This window comes from Cebidichthys violaceus, unplaced genomic scaffold (assembly GCF_023349555.1).
Source record: "Cebidichthys violaceus isolate CVI_PGR_0920_01 unplaced genomic scaffold, fCebVio1.0.p SCAF_3, whole genome shotgun sequence".
Classification (NCBI taxonomy): domain Eukaryota; kingdom Metazoa; phylum Chordata; class Actinopteri; order Perciformes; family Stichaeidae; genus Cebidichthys; species Cebidichthys violaceus.
Window position 1 is genome coordinate 246,769 of NW_027176483.1, and position 15,911 is coordinate 262,679.

Genomic DNA, 15,911 nt, shown 5'->3' on the forward strand with positions numbered 1-15,911 from the left:
TATAACGTATATAACAGTTTATATAATGTATATAACAGTTTATATAACGTATATAACATAGTTATTATAACGTATATAACAGTATATATAACGTATATAACAGTTTATATAACGTATATAACATAGTTTATATAACGTATATAACAGTTTATATAATGTAAACGTATATAACATAGTTTATATAACGTATATAACAGTTTATATAATGTAAACATATATAACAGTTTATATAACGTATATAACAGTTTATATAACATACATAACAGTTTATATAACGTATATAACAGTTTATTTAATATACATAACAGTTTATATAACGTATATAACATAGTTTATATAACGACATAATTTACGTAAGATAGCTGTTTCCCACTGTTTCCAGATTTTATGCTAAACTAAGCTAGCATTTTCCCTGTTTCCAGTATTTATGCTAAGCTAAGTTAGCAGTTTCCCTGTGCTCAGCTGAGCTAGCTGTTTCCCTGATCCCAGTGTTTATGCTAAGATAAGTTAGCTGATTTCCTGTTTCCAGTCTTTATGCTAAAAAAAACTAGTTGTATCCATCTATTTACATACTTTATGCTAAGCTAAGCTAGTTTTTCCCTGCTGGTTTCCAGTTTTTATGCTCAATTAAGCTAAGCTGTATCCCCCTGTTTCTAGTCTTTATGCTAAGCTAAGCTAACTAGCTGCTGTACAGACATGAGAGAGGAATCAATCTTTTTCTCTCTGAGAGGAAAAGAAGATGAACATAAATGTTGAACTGTTCCTTTAAATGATTTCAGTTTATATTTATAAACCGATTGTTTTTGATAAATAAAGGTTTGAGCATCAGGAGGCTGATCTTTGTTTTGGTCTTTGAACTCAGCATGATGCCTTCATGGGTTTTTATTAAGAGGAAATAATAAACTGTTGTTTATTACTTTGTGTCGTCCTCAGTTTACTTCACCTGTAAAGACATGTGGTTATACTATAATAAAGTTAATTATTCTAGAATAAAGTTAATTATTCTAGAATAAATGTTATTATTTTATGTAATTATTCTAGAATAAATGTGATTATTCTATAATAAAGTTAATTATTCTATAATAAATGTGATTATTGGCACTAATCTCTCTCTATACTCACATCTGATTGGAACGTTACATAAAGTCACAGGTCTGTTAGTGGCACTAATCTCTCTCCATACATCCATACCGTGACACTGGGAGGAGTTTAAACCAGAAGGGGCGGGGCCAGGCCTCATTGGTTCAGACGGATCTAACCACCTCCCGTCAGTGTCTTCATCTCTTCCTCACCATCATCGCACGTAGACCAGAGACCAGTCCAGCACCTCTGAGGTCGCAGTGAAACACCGGGTCTTTTTTCCACCAGTAGAACCAGTAGAACCATGGCGCTCACCAACGACCCGAACTACCAGAAGCTGGAGCAGTGGTACAAAGCTAACGGAGGGAGCCTCGTGATGAGGTCCATGTTCGAGTCCGACAAGGACCGGTTCAGCTCGTTCAGGTGGGTCACGGGATGGTGGTGTCAGGTGGGCGTGGTTCTGACTGAGCTGGAACTCCTGCAGCACTCGGTACCATTAGCTCACCTGTAGCTGCTGTCTCTGAGCCGAACGTTTAATACGTGTGTGTGTGTGTGTGTGTGTGTGTGTGTGTGTGTGTGTGTGTGTGTGTGTGTGTGTGTGTGTGTGTGTGTGTGTGTGTGTGTGTGTGTTTCTCTTTGCGTCACAAGGTCACCGTCATATCGGTTCCGTTCTTTGGGTTCCTCTCTGGTTCCTCACCTGTGATGTTCACACCTGCCGTCTCGTGCCCGGTAGACTCTGTCACGTGTCTGTGTAACGCGTTTAAAACCCGCAGACAGGCCTCACGATGAAACCTAGCTAGTGTTAGCTGTCATGCTAATGTCACAGCGTCCATTACTGGACAGCTCATTCCGTGTCACTGATTATCTTCATGATGACATGTATGACATGTTTAATAACATGTTTAATAACATGTATGACATGTCTAATAGCAGCTCTGTGACGTAATGAGGACTGTTCGTTTGTTATATTTAATGTAATAAACGATGATTTATTGGAGGCTAATGAACTAGCTGTCTAAAGCTAAGTGAGAGGAACCTGTGGAGCTCATTAATATACATTATTATATATAATAATAATAATAATAATAATAATAATAATAATAATAATAATAATAATAATAACCGGTGTGTCGGTGTCCTCCTCTCCGCTCAGTCAGAGCTGTGTGTGGGGCAGAGTGGGTGTGTGTCCCCCCGTGTCTCTCCCTCCTTGTGTCCGTCTAACGAGGTTCATTGCGCTGCTTGATCCGTTAAGAGACGGATTCATGTTCATTCATGTTCACCATGTTCATTGAAGAGGATCAATGACTGTCAGCAGCTGGTTCATCAACAGCTCTACAGATCAGATGTCTTCAACTCATCATCATACATCATGTAGTTCACTGTTACACTCTTAAGTGTTACTATCACAGAGGGGTTCATAAAGTGTCAAGTCATGATATTCAGATCGTTGTTTGATCTTTAATAACTAATATAATGTTTAAATGTTTCTATCAGCACCACTCTGAACACAGACGATGGAGAAATCCTGCTGGACTATTCTAAGAACCTGATCAACCAGGAAGTGATGGACCTGCTGCTGGACATGGTGACACACACACACACACACACACACACACACACATACAGAGAGACACAGAGACACACACACACACAGAGACACACAGACAGAGACACACACACAGAGAGACAGACAGACAGACATCGTAGTAACAGATATTGATCAGCTGTGACTGTAAACATGCTGCTGGTTCACTGAACAGACACACACGGGGGGGGGGGGTTCTTCTCTGGAGAAACATTTAAAGAGCTGAAGGATGAAGATGAAGATTCTTCTTCTTCAACACAAAACTAACCAAAGAGTTGAAGATGAGCTCCTTTGACTCAGCTGACTGTATGTTACACACACACACACACACACACACACACACACACACACACACACACACACACACACACACACACACACATATATTGAATCTGCTCTTTGTCTGAAACATAACAAAGCTTCTATTGTTCTGATGCTGAAACTTGACTTCCTGTTCTGAGACGTGTGAGAACACAAACATTTCAACACTTTATTTTGAAAGAGTCAACGTCGCCTATCTCAACATCACTGTGTCCTTAAAGGAATGAGGACACACACTAGTTCCTCCTCAGAGAGGAAGTGAACTGTTGTCTCATTCACTCTGCTGTAATAGTGTGTAGATGTGTGTAACTGTGTGTTCATAATGTTCACAGGCCAAGTCCAGAGGAGTGGAGGAGGCCAGAGACAAGATGTTCTCTGGAGAGAAGATCAACTTCACTGAGGTCCTGAACACATCTCTCTCACACACTCACTCTCTCACACACACACACACACACACACACACACACACACACACACACACACACATAGAGAGACACAGACACACACACACACACACTCTGTGGTCATGGTGTAATGTTGTGTAACGTCGTCCTCGGTGACTTTGCAGTTTTTCATTGATCAGTGAAAACAGGTTCATGAAGAATAAATCATGTTTATCAGCTGATCTGTGATGAGTTTGTTTATGAAATGTTGAAAACAATGATTTATTTCCTCAAATCACTGAAGTGAGGAAACTTGTCCACAAAACTCATTGTTTGTGATGAAATGATAAGTAGCTAATGTTAGCATGCTAACAAGCTAAACTAAAGACATTCATCAGCCTCAGCTGGGCTCTGTTTACTGATAAGTAGCTAATGTTAACATGCTAAAGATGCTAGCATGGCTGAAGAAATGATCATTGACTAATTCTCCATCGATCAGCAGAGTCATTGTCATCAGCAGTAGGTATCAGTGATGGAAACGGATCCTGACCTGCAGAGCCTGAAATCAACAATAATGAACCGGACTGTGTTGCCTTCAGGGTCGTGCTGTGCTCCATGTCGCTCTGCGCAATCGCTCCAACACGCCGATCAAAGTCGACGGCAAAGACGTGATGCCGGAGGTGAACCGTGTGCTGGACAAGATGAAGGCCTTCTGTCACGTACGTACCACCATTTGTGTTTATGTCTCGTATACGTATGTTTGTTTGTGTCGTCTGTTCTAGAGTTTATGTGACATACGTTTGTTTGTGTCGTTGGTTCTAGAGTTTGTGACGTATGTTTGTTTGTTTGTGTCGTTGGTTCTAGAGTTTATGTGACGTTCGTATGTTTGTTTGTGTCGTTGGTTCTAGAGTTTGTGACGTACGTTTGTTTGTTTGTGTCGTTGGTTCTAGAGTTTATGTGACGTACGTATGTTTGTTTGTGTCGTTGGTTCTAGAGTTTATGTGACGTACATATGTTTGTTTGTGTCGTTGGTTCTAGAGTTTATGTGACGTATGTTTGTCGTTGGTTCTAGAGTTTATGTGACGTACGTATGTTTGTTTGTGTCGTTGGTTCTAGAGTTTATGTGACGTACATATGTTTGTTTGTGTCGTTGGTTCTAGAGTTTATGTGACGTATGTTTGTTTGTTTGTTTGTTTGTTTGTCGTCGGTTCTAGAGTTTGTGACGTACGTATGTTTGTTTGTGTCGTTGGTTTTAGAGTTTTTGTGACGTACGTATGTTTGTTTGTGTCGTTGGTTCTAGAGTTTATGTGACGTACGTATGTTTGTTTGTGTTGTTGGTTCTAGAGTTTGTGACGTACGTTTGTTTGTCGTTGGTTCTAGAGTTTATGTGACGTATGTTTGTCGTTGGTTCTAGAGTTTATGTGACGTACGTATGTTTGTTTGTGTCGTTGGTTCTAGAGTTTATGTGACGTACATATGTTTGTTTGTGTCGTTGGTTCTAGAGTTTATGTGACGTATGTTTGTCGTTGGTTCTAGAGTTTATGTGACGTACGTATGTTTGTTTGTGTCGTTGGTTCTAGAGTTTATGTGACGTACATATGTTTGTTTGTGTCGTTGGTTCTAGAGTTTATGTGACGTATGTTTGTTTGTTTGTTTGTTTGTCGTCGGTTCTAGAGTTTGTGACGTACGTATGTTTGTTTGTGTCGTTGGTTCTAGAGTTTATGTGACGTACGTATGTTTGTTTGTGTCGTTGGTTCTAGAGTTTGTGACGTACGTTTGTTTGTCGTTGGTTCTAGAGTTTGTGACGTACGTTTGTTTGTTTGTCGTCGGTTCTAGAGTTTATGTGACGTTTGTTTGTGTCGTTGGTTCTAGAGTTTATGTGACGTATGTTTGTTTGTTTGTCGTCGGTTCTAGAGTTTATGTGACGTACGTATGTTTGTTTGTGTCGTGGGTTCTAGAGTTTATGTGACGTATGTATGTTTGTTTGTGTCGTGGGTTCTAGAGTTTATGTGACGTATGTATGTTTGTACCTTTAAGACCTGAAGGTGGTGAACACTGGTGTTGTTGTGTCCACAGAGAGTCCGTAGCGGTGAGTGGAAAGGCTTCAGTGGTAAAAGCATCACGGATGTTGTGAACATCGGCATCGGGGGCTCTGACCTGGTGAGTGACCTGTAGGTCAGATATCTGACTCCTCCTACATACTTCTAGACCTCTGACCTCACTGTGTGGTGCGTTCAGGGCCCTCTAATGGTGACCGAGGCTCTGAAGCCGTATTCAGCAGGAGGACCAAACGTTTGGTTCGTCTCCAACATTGACGGGACTCACATGGCCAAGACCCTCGCTCAGCTCAACGCAGAGACCACCCTCTTCATCATCGCCTCCAAGGTGACACACACACACACACACACACACACACACACACACACACACACACACACACACACACACACACACACACACACACACACACACACACACACACACACACACACACACACACACACACACACACACACACACACACACACTAGCCTCTAATGTTTGAAGAACAACCTGTAGTTGGAGAGCAAACAGCAGCTGAAGTCTGGTTTCTGGCAACATGGATGAAGTTCAACATCGTTTTTTAAATATACTTCCAAAAATATGTTGTTAAAATATAATAAAATACAAAACTGGTTAAAATCAGAAAAGTTTCTCTGAAACTCAGTCGTACTGAAGAACAATGAATGAGGCCAGATGACCCGGTACATTACATTAGCATCACATTAGCATCATTTGCATCACTTTAACGTCACATTAGTTAGTATGTACAGTTGTGGTCAAAAGTTTACATACACTTGTAAAGAACATAATGTCATGGCTCTCTTGAGTTTCCCTGTTATTTCTACAACTCTGATTTTTCTCTGATAGAGTGATTGGAACAGATACTTCTTTGTCACAAAAAACATTCATGAAGTTTGGTTCTTTCATGACTTTATTATGGGTTAACAGAAAAAGTGATCAAATCTGCTGGGTCAAAAATATACATACAGCAGTGCTAATATTTGGTTACATGTCCCTTGGCCATTTTCACTTCAATTAGGCGCTTTTGGTAGCCATCCACAAGCTTCTGGCAAGCTTCTCGTTGAATCTTTGACCACTCCTCTTGACAGAATTGGTGCAGTTCAGTTAAATTTGATGGCTTTCTGACATGGACTTGTTTCTTCAGCATTGTCCACATGTTCTCAATGGGATTTAAGTCAGGACTTTGGGAAGGCCATTCTAAAACCCTAATTCTAGCCTGATTTAGCCATTCCATTACCACTTTTGATGTGTGTTTGGGGTCATTGTCCTGTTGGAACACCCAACTGCGCCCAAGACCCAACCTTCGGGCTGATGATTTTAGGTTATCTTGAAGAATTTGAAGGTAATCCTCCTTCTTCATTATCCCATTTACTCTCTGTAAAGCACCAGTTCCATTGGCAGCAAAACAGCCCCACAGCATAATACTACCACCACCGTGCTTGACGGTAGGCATGGTGTTCTTGGGGTTAAAGGCCTCACCTTTTCTCCTCCAAACATATTGCTGGGCATTGTGGCCAAACAGCTCGATTTTTGTTTCGTCTGACCACAGAACTTTCCTCCAGAAGGTCTTATCTTTGTCCACGTGATCAGCAGCAAACTTCAGTCGAGCCTTAAGGTGCCGCTTTTGGAGCGAGGGCTTCCTTCTTGCACGGCAGCCTCTCAGTCCATGGAGATGCAAAACACGCTTGACTGTGGACACTGACACCTGTGTTCCAGCAGCTTCTAATTCTTGGCAGATCTGCTTTTTGGTGGTTCTCGGTTGACTCTTCACCCTCCTGACCAATTTTCTCTCAGTAGCAGGTGATAGCTTGCGTTTTCTTCCTGATCGTGGCAGTGACAAAACAGTGCCATGCACTTTATACTTACAAACAATTGTTTGCACTGTTGCTCTTGGGACCTGCAGCTGCTTTGAAATGGCTCTAAGTGACTTTCCTGACTTGTTCAAGTCAATGATTCGCTTTTTCAGATCCATGCTGAGCTCCTTTGACTTTCCCATTGTAGCGTTTGTGGGCGTTTGTATCCAATGAGCCCTATTTAAATGGCCTCAGAGAAGTCACCAGCTGTAGTCACTCATAATCACTCACAAGAAGTTAAGAGGCCATGCTATGAAGCTCATTTCATTGACACAACTTTCTAAGTCACCAAAATTGCTAATTCATGTTGCTGTATGTATATTTTTGACCCAGCAGATTTTGTCACTTTTTCTGTTAACCCATAATAAAGTCATGAAAGAACCAAACTTCATGAATGTTTTTTGTGACAAAGAAGTATCTGTTCCAATCACTCTATCAGAGAAAAATCAGAGTTGTAGAAATAACTGGAAACTCAAGAGAGCCATGACATTATGTTCTTTACAAGTGTATGTAAACTTTTGACCACAACTGTATGTATGTTAGCATCACGTTAGCATCACGTTAACACTGCTTGTATGGTTCTTTCTCCAGACGTTCACCACTCAGGAGACCATCACCAACGCAGAGTCTGCCAGAGACTGGTTCCTCCAGACAGCCAATGATGTGAGTCCATCTGTTTCCTGTCAGCCGTTTGGACGACACTTTGATAATTAGAGATAGCAGATAGAGGAGGAACACAACTAATCTATAGTTTGATTCTTTCAAATGTAAATGTGTCAGTAAATATACTTCCTGTAACGAGATACTCTACATATCGTCTCGTCACACTTCTCTTCTCGTCCTCCAGAAATCTGCTGTGGCCAAACATTTTGTGGCTCTGTCGACCAACGCAGTGAGTCTCATGCTATGCTACTATATGCTAACAATAATATATAATATCACAGTGTAGTATGTCTCTAAAGTAAAACAAATAGTGGGTCATATAAATCTCTTGTGAATAGTACGTCATAAATAATAGTGTATATATATCATTACATATATAAATACTACAATATAATATATAAATCAGTTTATTATTATTATTATTTTATTAGCGTCTCTGTGAGCAGTAATAACTCGTATGTATGTATGTATGTTATTTATATATAAATAAATAATATTTCCTCTGTTTTGTCTTCAGGTCAAAGTGAAAGACTTCGGCATCGACACCGAGAACATGTTTGAGTTCTGGGACGTAAGTTTGTGATTGGCTGACAGGTCGTGATGTCATTAAGTCTGTCCTGTCTCTGATTGGCTGACAGGTTGTGATGTCATTAAGTCTGTCCTGTCTCTGATTGGCTGACAGGTCGTGATGTCATAAAGTCTGTCCTGTCTCTGATTGGCTGTTACGGCCTTCATAAAGATGATTTAAAACAGTATTGATATTTAATATAAAGTTAACGACCTGTCACTGAAACATAAACACAGACCTGAACCGGGTCTCTGGGTCTCACCTCCTCTTCCTGGTGAAGTGGGAGGGACTTCCTGTCTGTGTGGTTGCTGTTCTCTGCACTGTGATTGGTGGAGTGATGTGTGACGTTTGCTCCTCCTCAGTGGGTGGGAGGTCGTTACTCTCTGTGGTCGGCCATCGGTCTGTCCATCGCCCTGCACATCGGTACGTCTGCTCAACACTGGAGACTCTGATGTTTAATAATCTATGACATCATGAAGAAGAGTGTGTGTGTGTGTGTGTGTGTGTGTGTGTGTGTGTGTGTGTGTGTGTGTGTGTGTGTGTGTTTTTCAGGCTTTGAGAACTTTGAGCAGCTTCTGTCCGGAGCTCACTGGATGGTGAGGTCATCTGTGTTTCTATCGGTCCCACATTTAATCAGCTGTTTGTTTATTAACAGTGATAATGTTATTTGTTCATTGATGATGTCATTAAATGTGTCTCTAGGACAACCACTTTGTGAGCGTCCCCCTGCAGCAGAACGTCCCCGTCCTGCTGGCCGTCCTCGGTGTTTGGTACATCAACTTCTTCCAGGCGGAGACTCACGTCATGCTGCCCTACGACCAGTACATGCACCGCTTCGCTGCCTACTTCCAACAGGTGAGACCCGAGGCTCTGATCCACAGCAGACACGGTCACTTATTGATTATAAGTGTGTGTGTGTGTGTGTGTGTGTGTGTGTGTGTGTGTGTGTGTGTGTGTGTGTGTGTGTGTGTGTGTGTGTGTGTGTGTGTGTGTGTGCATGCGTGCGTGCATTCATCAGGGAGACATGGAGTCTAACGGTAAATACATCACCAAAGACGGCGTTCGTGTCAACTATCACACCGGACCAATCGTGTGGGGAGAACCAGGGACCAATGGACAGCACGCCTTCTACCAGCTGATCCACCAAGGTCACACACACTCACACAATGTCTCGTCTTTTAATATTGACTTGTGTGTGTGTGTGAGAGTGAGTGAGTGAGTGAGTGAGACCGGACCGTTGAACTCACTGACTCAGCGTTTTCTCTCAGGTACTCGTATGATTCCTGCTGACTTCCTCATTCCTGCTCAGTCTCAGCATCCAATCAGAAACAACCTTCACCACAAGGTAACGCCCACCTTCAGCCGTCCTCTGCTCCAGAAACACCTATTATTTGACACCACGTCCTCACCTGTTCACCTGCTGACCTGTTCACCTGTTGACCTGCTCACCTGTTGACCTGCTCACCTGCTCACCTGTTGACTTGCTGACCTGCTCACCTGTTCACCTGCTGACCTGCTCAACTGCTGACCTGTTCACCTGTTGACCTGCTCACCTGCTCACCTGTTGACTTGCTGACCTGCTCACCTGTTCACCTGCTGACCTGTTCACCTGCTGACCTGTTCACCTGCTCACCTGTTGACCTGTTCACCTGCTCACCTGCTCACCTGTTGACCTGCTCACCTGTTGACCTGCTCACCTGTTGACCTGCTCACCTGTTCACCTGCTGTCCTCAGATCCTGGTGGCTAACTTCCTGGCTCAGACAGAAGCTCTGATGAAGGGGAAGACCTCAGACGAGGCTCGTAGAGAGCTGGAGGCTGGAGGTCTGAAGGGGGACGCTCTGCAGCAGCTGCTGCCTCACAAAGTAACCTGTCTGTCTGTCTGTCTGTCTGTCTGTCTGTCTGTCTGTCTGAACATGTAGTGAGCTCATTTCAATGATGGTTTAGTGATGAAGACGAGAGAAGCGATCTGTAAACCGTGTCTGTGGCGACTCGTCCTCTGACTCAGGGTTGCTGGTTCGATCCCCGGCTCCAGAGTCTCTGTTTGGTTTCCGTTCAAACGTTGTAGAAGCTCACATTTCTGTTTTTATTTGAAGGTCTTTGAAGGGAACAAGCCGAGTAACTCCATCGTGTTCAAGAAGCTGAGCCCGTTCATACTGGGAGCTCTGGTTGGTGAGTACTGTCTGTCTGTCTGTCTGTCTGTCTGTCTGTCTGTCTGTCTGTCTGTACGTCTGTCTGTACGTCTGTCTGTCTGTCTGTCTGTACGTCTGTCTGTCTGTCTGTCTGTCTGTATGTCTGTCTGTACGTCTGTCTGTCTGTCTGTCTGTACGTCTGTCTGTTATATTAATACTTCTGATCTTTAGTAAATATCATCCGTTTGATGAAACAAACTAACTTTATGAAGTTAAACAGCATGTTGGTTTCTATCAGTGATCATTTAGGACTAAACTGTAGAATATTAATAATATTAATCATCCTGTGATTTCTCTTCCAGCGATGTACGAACACAAGATCTTTGTTCAGGGCGTCATGTGGGGAATCAACAGCTACGACCAGTGGGGGTGAGGACACACACACACACACACACACACACACACACACACACACACACACTAATCTTAACCCCATTGTGTGTCGTCAGCGTTGAGCTCGGTAAACAGCTGGCGAAGCAGATCGAGCCGGAGCTGAAGAACGACTCTGAGGTCTCGTCTCACGACTCGTCCACCAACGGCCTCATCAACTTCCTGAAGAAGAACTTCACCTGATCCTCTGTGACCCCCCCCCCCCCCCGTAGTCCACTAACGGCCTCATCAACTTCCTGAAGAAGAACTTCACCTGATCCTCTGTGACCCCCCCCCCCCGTAGTCCACTAACGGCCTCATCAACTTCCTGAAGAAGAACTTCACCTGATCCTCTGTGACCCCCCCTCGTAGTCCTCTCATTGTGTTACTGTAGCTGAAGCCCCGCCCCCTCACATAGTCAGCACTCAAAATAAAAGTCCTGTTTGTCACTGAGTCCTGTGTCTTGTTGTGGTTGTTGCGGTGAACACACCTGTGCAGGTGAAGTGTAGCGGCTTTGAGCTTCTTTTGATTGTACTGAATTGTGAATGTTAGACTTATTGTATTACTGTAATGCATTTTATTATTAGTGTTGATAATTTTAAAGCTTGTAAACAGGAAATATAAATATATATTTATATTTATGAAACATTAAGAAGCCTTAATTTAAATAAATGTATTGATAATATAATTAATCATAACTTACAAATAATTCAGTGTTTATTGTCAATTTATTCACCATCAGTTGTGAGAAAGTGGCAGAAACATGACGTTATGTTCATTATTTACTATGTGTTTATATATTAGCTCCTCCCTTTAGTGTGTTTCATTCAGACTTTACTCTGAAAATCAGACTCCAGCCCAGCTCTTCCGGTCTAACTTGCGTGCGGACCGTGAGGAAACTGAAGACAAACTCAACCGGAAGTAGTAGTATTTTGATTGACAGGTCGACCCACCCATTCACGCGGAGTTACGCACGTTTAGTGGGCTGAGGCCGGAGCCGCTATTCTCTACGTACACGTACGCACAGAATGACGTCAGAAGTCGTGGCTCGTGACCGTACGTACGTTCTTAGCGGCCACGCGCCGCCGTAGCTGTCAGTGAGAGGACCTTTAAATGGCCGCTCGGTACGACTCGGTAATAACCGGTAATAACGCGGCTACGGAGAGATTCGGTTAAACAGCGGCTCTGTTTACCGCTTATCTGTGTTCAGTGTCGCTCGGTTTGATCACAACCGACATTTTAACCGTTTTATTTGTTGTAAAAATAAACGAAGATGAGCGACGAGGACGAGTTTCTGCAGAAAGCTCGAACCGGGTTTGAAGACCTGTGTCGAGCTTTAAATATGGACGAGGAGGCGAGTAGAGAGGCGTGGAGGAGCTATGAGGACATGAGCAGGAACTATACCCTAGAGGTGAGACATTAGGGGGCATTATAGGAGACGTTAGGAGACATTATAGGAGACATTAGGAGGCGAGTAGAGAGGCGTGGAGGAGCTACGAGGACATGAGCAGGAACTATACCCTAGAGGTGAGACCCTAGAAGACATTATAGGATACATTAGGAGACGTTAGGAGATATTATAGGAAATGCTAGGAGACATTATAGGATACATTAGGAGACATAGGAGACATTAGGATACATTATGAGACATGAGACATTATGAGACATTAGGATACATTAGGAGACATTATAGGATACATTACGAGACATTAGGAGACATTAGGATACATTATGAGACATTATAGGATACATTAGGAGACATTATAGGATACATTAGGAGACATTATAGGATATATTAGGAGACGTTAGGATACATTAGGAGACATTAGGAGACATTATAGGAGGCATTAGGATACATTACAGGAGACATTATAGGAGACATTAGGATACATTTGGAGACATTTTAGGAGACATTAGGAGACATTATAGGAGGCATTAGGATACATTAGGAGACATTATAGGAGACATTAGGATACATTAGATGACATTAGGAGACATTAGGGTACATTAGGAGATATTATAGGAGGCATTAGGAGACATCGGAGGCATTAGGATACATTAGGAGACATTAGGATACATTACAGGAGACATTAGGATACATTAGGAGACATTATAGGAGGCATTAGGAGACATTAGGATACATTACAGGAGACATTATAGGAGACATTAGGATACATTACAGGAGACATTAGGATACATTAGGAGACATTTTAGGAGGCATTAGGAGACATTATAGGAGGCATAAGGAGACATTAGGAGACATTACGTCATCGTGGCTTTATGCTTCTTTATTGACCAGGACATCACTACTAGCTAACTTCATATACCGCTGCGAACCATGCTAACAGACCTGTCTGTCTGTCCGTCTCTCCGTCTGTCCATCTGTCCGTCTGTCTGTCTGTCCGTCTGTCCGTCCGTCTGTCCGTCCGTCCGTCCATCTGTCTGTCTCAGTCAAACATCTGTCTCTAAAACGTGAGGATTTGAGTCTTTTCTTTGTCACATGTGATGATGACATGTTTGTACTTCTGGACGGTGAGTCAGACAGAACGATAACTGTGATGTCACAGCAGCTTTCTCACTGTTTTATGACATTTATAGACAAAACTATGGAGTACTCGAGGAAAAGGTGGTATTATTATGAGTATGAATGAAGTGTTTGATAGTAGTCTGTCTGTCCCCCCCATCGTGTCTCCAGGGCAGCGTCCTCCACTGGTTGTCCTGCTCTCTGTACGTAGCCTGCAGGTCTTCAGTCCCCACGGTGGGTAAAGGAACCACTGAAGGAAACTACGTCTCTCTGACCAGAATCCTACGCTGCTCAGAGATGAGGTAGGCCCACAATGCACCTGTGCTCTCACCTAAAGGTCTATCTGACTGTTTATTACCCAGTGGTGGAGGAAGTACTCTGATCTTCTTCTTCAGTAAAAGTACTAATACCACAGTGTACAAATACATGTAGTACCAAAAGTAAAAGTACTCATGATGCAGAGTAGTATATGTTTTATTAATGATCACTTTATAAACTGCTAGTAGTTTAATCTTTAATAATACATCATCATTTATTAGTAGATTAATTATCTGAATCTGTACACTATTTACAGTACAATATTTAATAATATGTATGTATTTAATATAAAATAGAATGATGAAGTAACAGGATGTAGATTTCTTTAATAAGGTGAAGTAACAGGACATAGAGTTCTTTAATAAGGTGAAGTAACAGGATGTAGATTTCTTTAATAAGGTGAAGTAAGAGAACATAGAGTTCTTTAATAAGATGAAGTAACAGGACATAGAGTTCTTTAATAAGATGAAGTAACAGGACGTAGAGTTCTTTAACAAGGTGAAGTAACAGGACATAGAGTTCTTTAATAAGGTGAAGTAACAGGACGTAGAGTTCTTTAATAAGGTGAAGTAACAGGACGTAGAGTTCTTTAATAAGATGAAGTAACAGGACGTAGAGTTCTTTAATAAGGTGAAGTAACAGGACGTAGAGTTCTTTAATAAGGTGAAGTAACAGGACGTAGAGTTCTTTAATAAGGTGAAGTAACAGGACGTAGAGTTCTTTAATAAGTCAGAGTTGTGTGTCCTCACAGTCTGATAGAGTTCTTTAATAAGATGAAGAAGTGGCAGGACATGGCTGACCTTCCTCAGGACTTCCGTCAGAGCACCAACAAGCTGGAGAGGAACTTCACCGTGTCGGCGGTGATCTTTAAGAAGTACGTCCCGATCTTCAAAGCCATCTTCAAGGCGCCGTCCGAGGAGCCGACCCGAGTTCACCGCAGCCGCAAACAGAGGTGAGGTTTGACCTCTCCTGAACTGCCGGTTCTGGTGCTTCTTTGTTTCACGATGTTGTTTAATTAAAGCTGACGATGTCTCCTCTGGTCTGCTCTCTCCAGACGTCATCCCTGCTCTGTGACCGAGGTCTTCAACTTCTGCTGGGTTCTGTTTGTCCACGCTAAAGGTAACCAGCTCCTCTGGTCTGCTGCACCACTAAACTACTGGGAACCCTTCCAGCTAGTGGTTTCACTGGTCACACAGAACATGTCGATGGATAGAAGTGACAAGGACAGCCAGCAGGTGGTGCTAATGTAACACTTAAAGATGGCAGCCGCCATAAAACTCACCAGAAGAAGATGATGTTTGGAGGTCTTTAGGAGGAAGCTGGTGGATCAGATTTACCTGAATATTGATCGTTGTTCCTGTTCACACATGAGACATAAAGGACCTGGTCCTGAATGATCACATCTGACCAACAGAGATCGTCTCTGATTCGTCTCTGATTTGATCTGGACACCAGACCCCCAGATTGACAAGTGGACACGGTCCAGAGACGTCCTCTTTGTACGGGACAAGATCCAGAGACCTTGTTCTCAGCTGGTTCTCTGATGTTGGTGTTTAAACATCTGGACACATTTCTGGAGACAGATTATCTAGTGATGCACCACAGCTTAGACATACTAATAAAACTCAGATTCACCTTTAAAGATGTCCTCCTGTGAACCTGAGGTATTCAATGTTTCCAGAGGTTTGTTTGTGCTCTCAGGGTTTTGGATGTTTTTATTCATAATCCTGAGACCAGCAGCCCCGTGTGTTTAACATCTGTACGGTAGCACACGTCCAGCCTCGTAAGAAGTTTCAGAGCAGCACAAAGAGGCTTCTTATCTTTGATGTTAACACATGAGAGGAGCTCTGTGCCTTGCTCAAGGGAGGGTGAAGAGTGTCCTGATCCGCTGGTGTTTTCTGTCCTTTCAGGGAACTTCCCGATGATCAGCGATGACCTGGTGAACTCGTACCACCTGCTGCTGTGTGCTCTGGACCTGGTCTTCACCAACGCT

At 42.6% G+C, this 15,911-nt stretch overlaps 2 protein-coding genes across 4 annotated transcripts in view; both read left to right on the forward strand.

Moving 5' to 3' along the window:
* Positions 1–1,278: 1,278 nt before the first annotated feature.
* Positions 1,279–11,529, forward strand: LOC137880949 (glucose-6-phosphate isomerase-like). Its single transcript, XM_068722552.1, has 18 exons — positions 1,279–1,503; positions 2,575–2,665; positions 3,319–3,387; positions 3,969–4,088; positions 5,446–5,529; positions 5,608–5,754; positions 7,878–7,949; positions 8,134–8,178; positions 8,467–8,520; positions 8,880–8,940; positions 9,070–9,113; positions 9,220–9,372; positions 9,536–9,665; positions 9,786–9,862; positions 10,252–10,380; positions 10,612–10,687; positions 11,010–11,076; positions 11,157–11,529. Exons 1-18 carry the CDS (start codon positions 1,385–1,387, stop codon positions 11,278–11,280), a joined length of 1,662 nt encoding a protein of 553 aa, XP_068578653.1. The 5' UTR covers positions 1,279–1,384; the 3' UTR covers positions 11,281–11,529.
* A 642-nt stretch (positions 11,530–12,171) lies between these two features.
* Positions 12,172–15,911, forward strand: part of rbl2 (retinoblastoma-like 2 (p130)) — a 12,733-nt gene continuing 8,993 nt past the window's right edge. For 2 of the 3 annotated variants that reach the window (XM_068722536.1, XM_068722537.1), the window contains exons 1-5: positions 12,172–12,487; positions 13,772–13,902; positions 14,670–14,870; positions 14,973–15,037; positions 15,829–15,911. The exon at positions 15,829–15,911 is cut by the window's right edge and continues 46 nt beyond it. In XM_068722536.1, coding sequence (XP_068578637.1) covers positions 12,350–12,487; positions 13,772–13,902; positions 14,670–14,870; positions 14,973–15,037; positions 15,829–15,911 — 618 coding nt within the window. In that variant the 5' untranslated portion in view covers positions 12,172–12,349. Of the gene's footprint in view, positions 12,488–12,517; positions 12,604–13,771; positions 13,903–14,669; positions 14,871–14,972; positions 15,038–15,828 lie in introns of those variants that run through there. The other variant, XM_068722538.1, reaches the window with a different exon arrangement.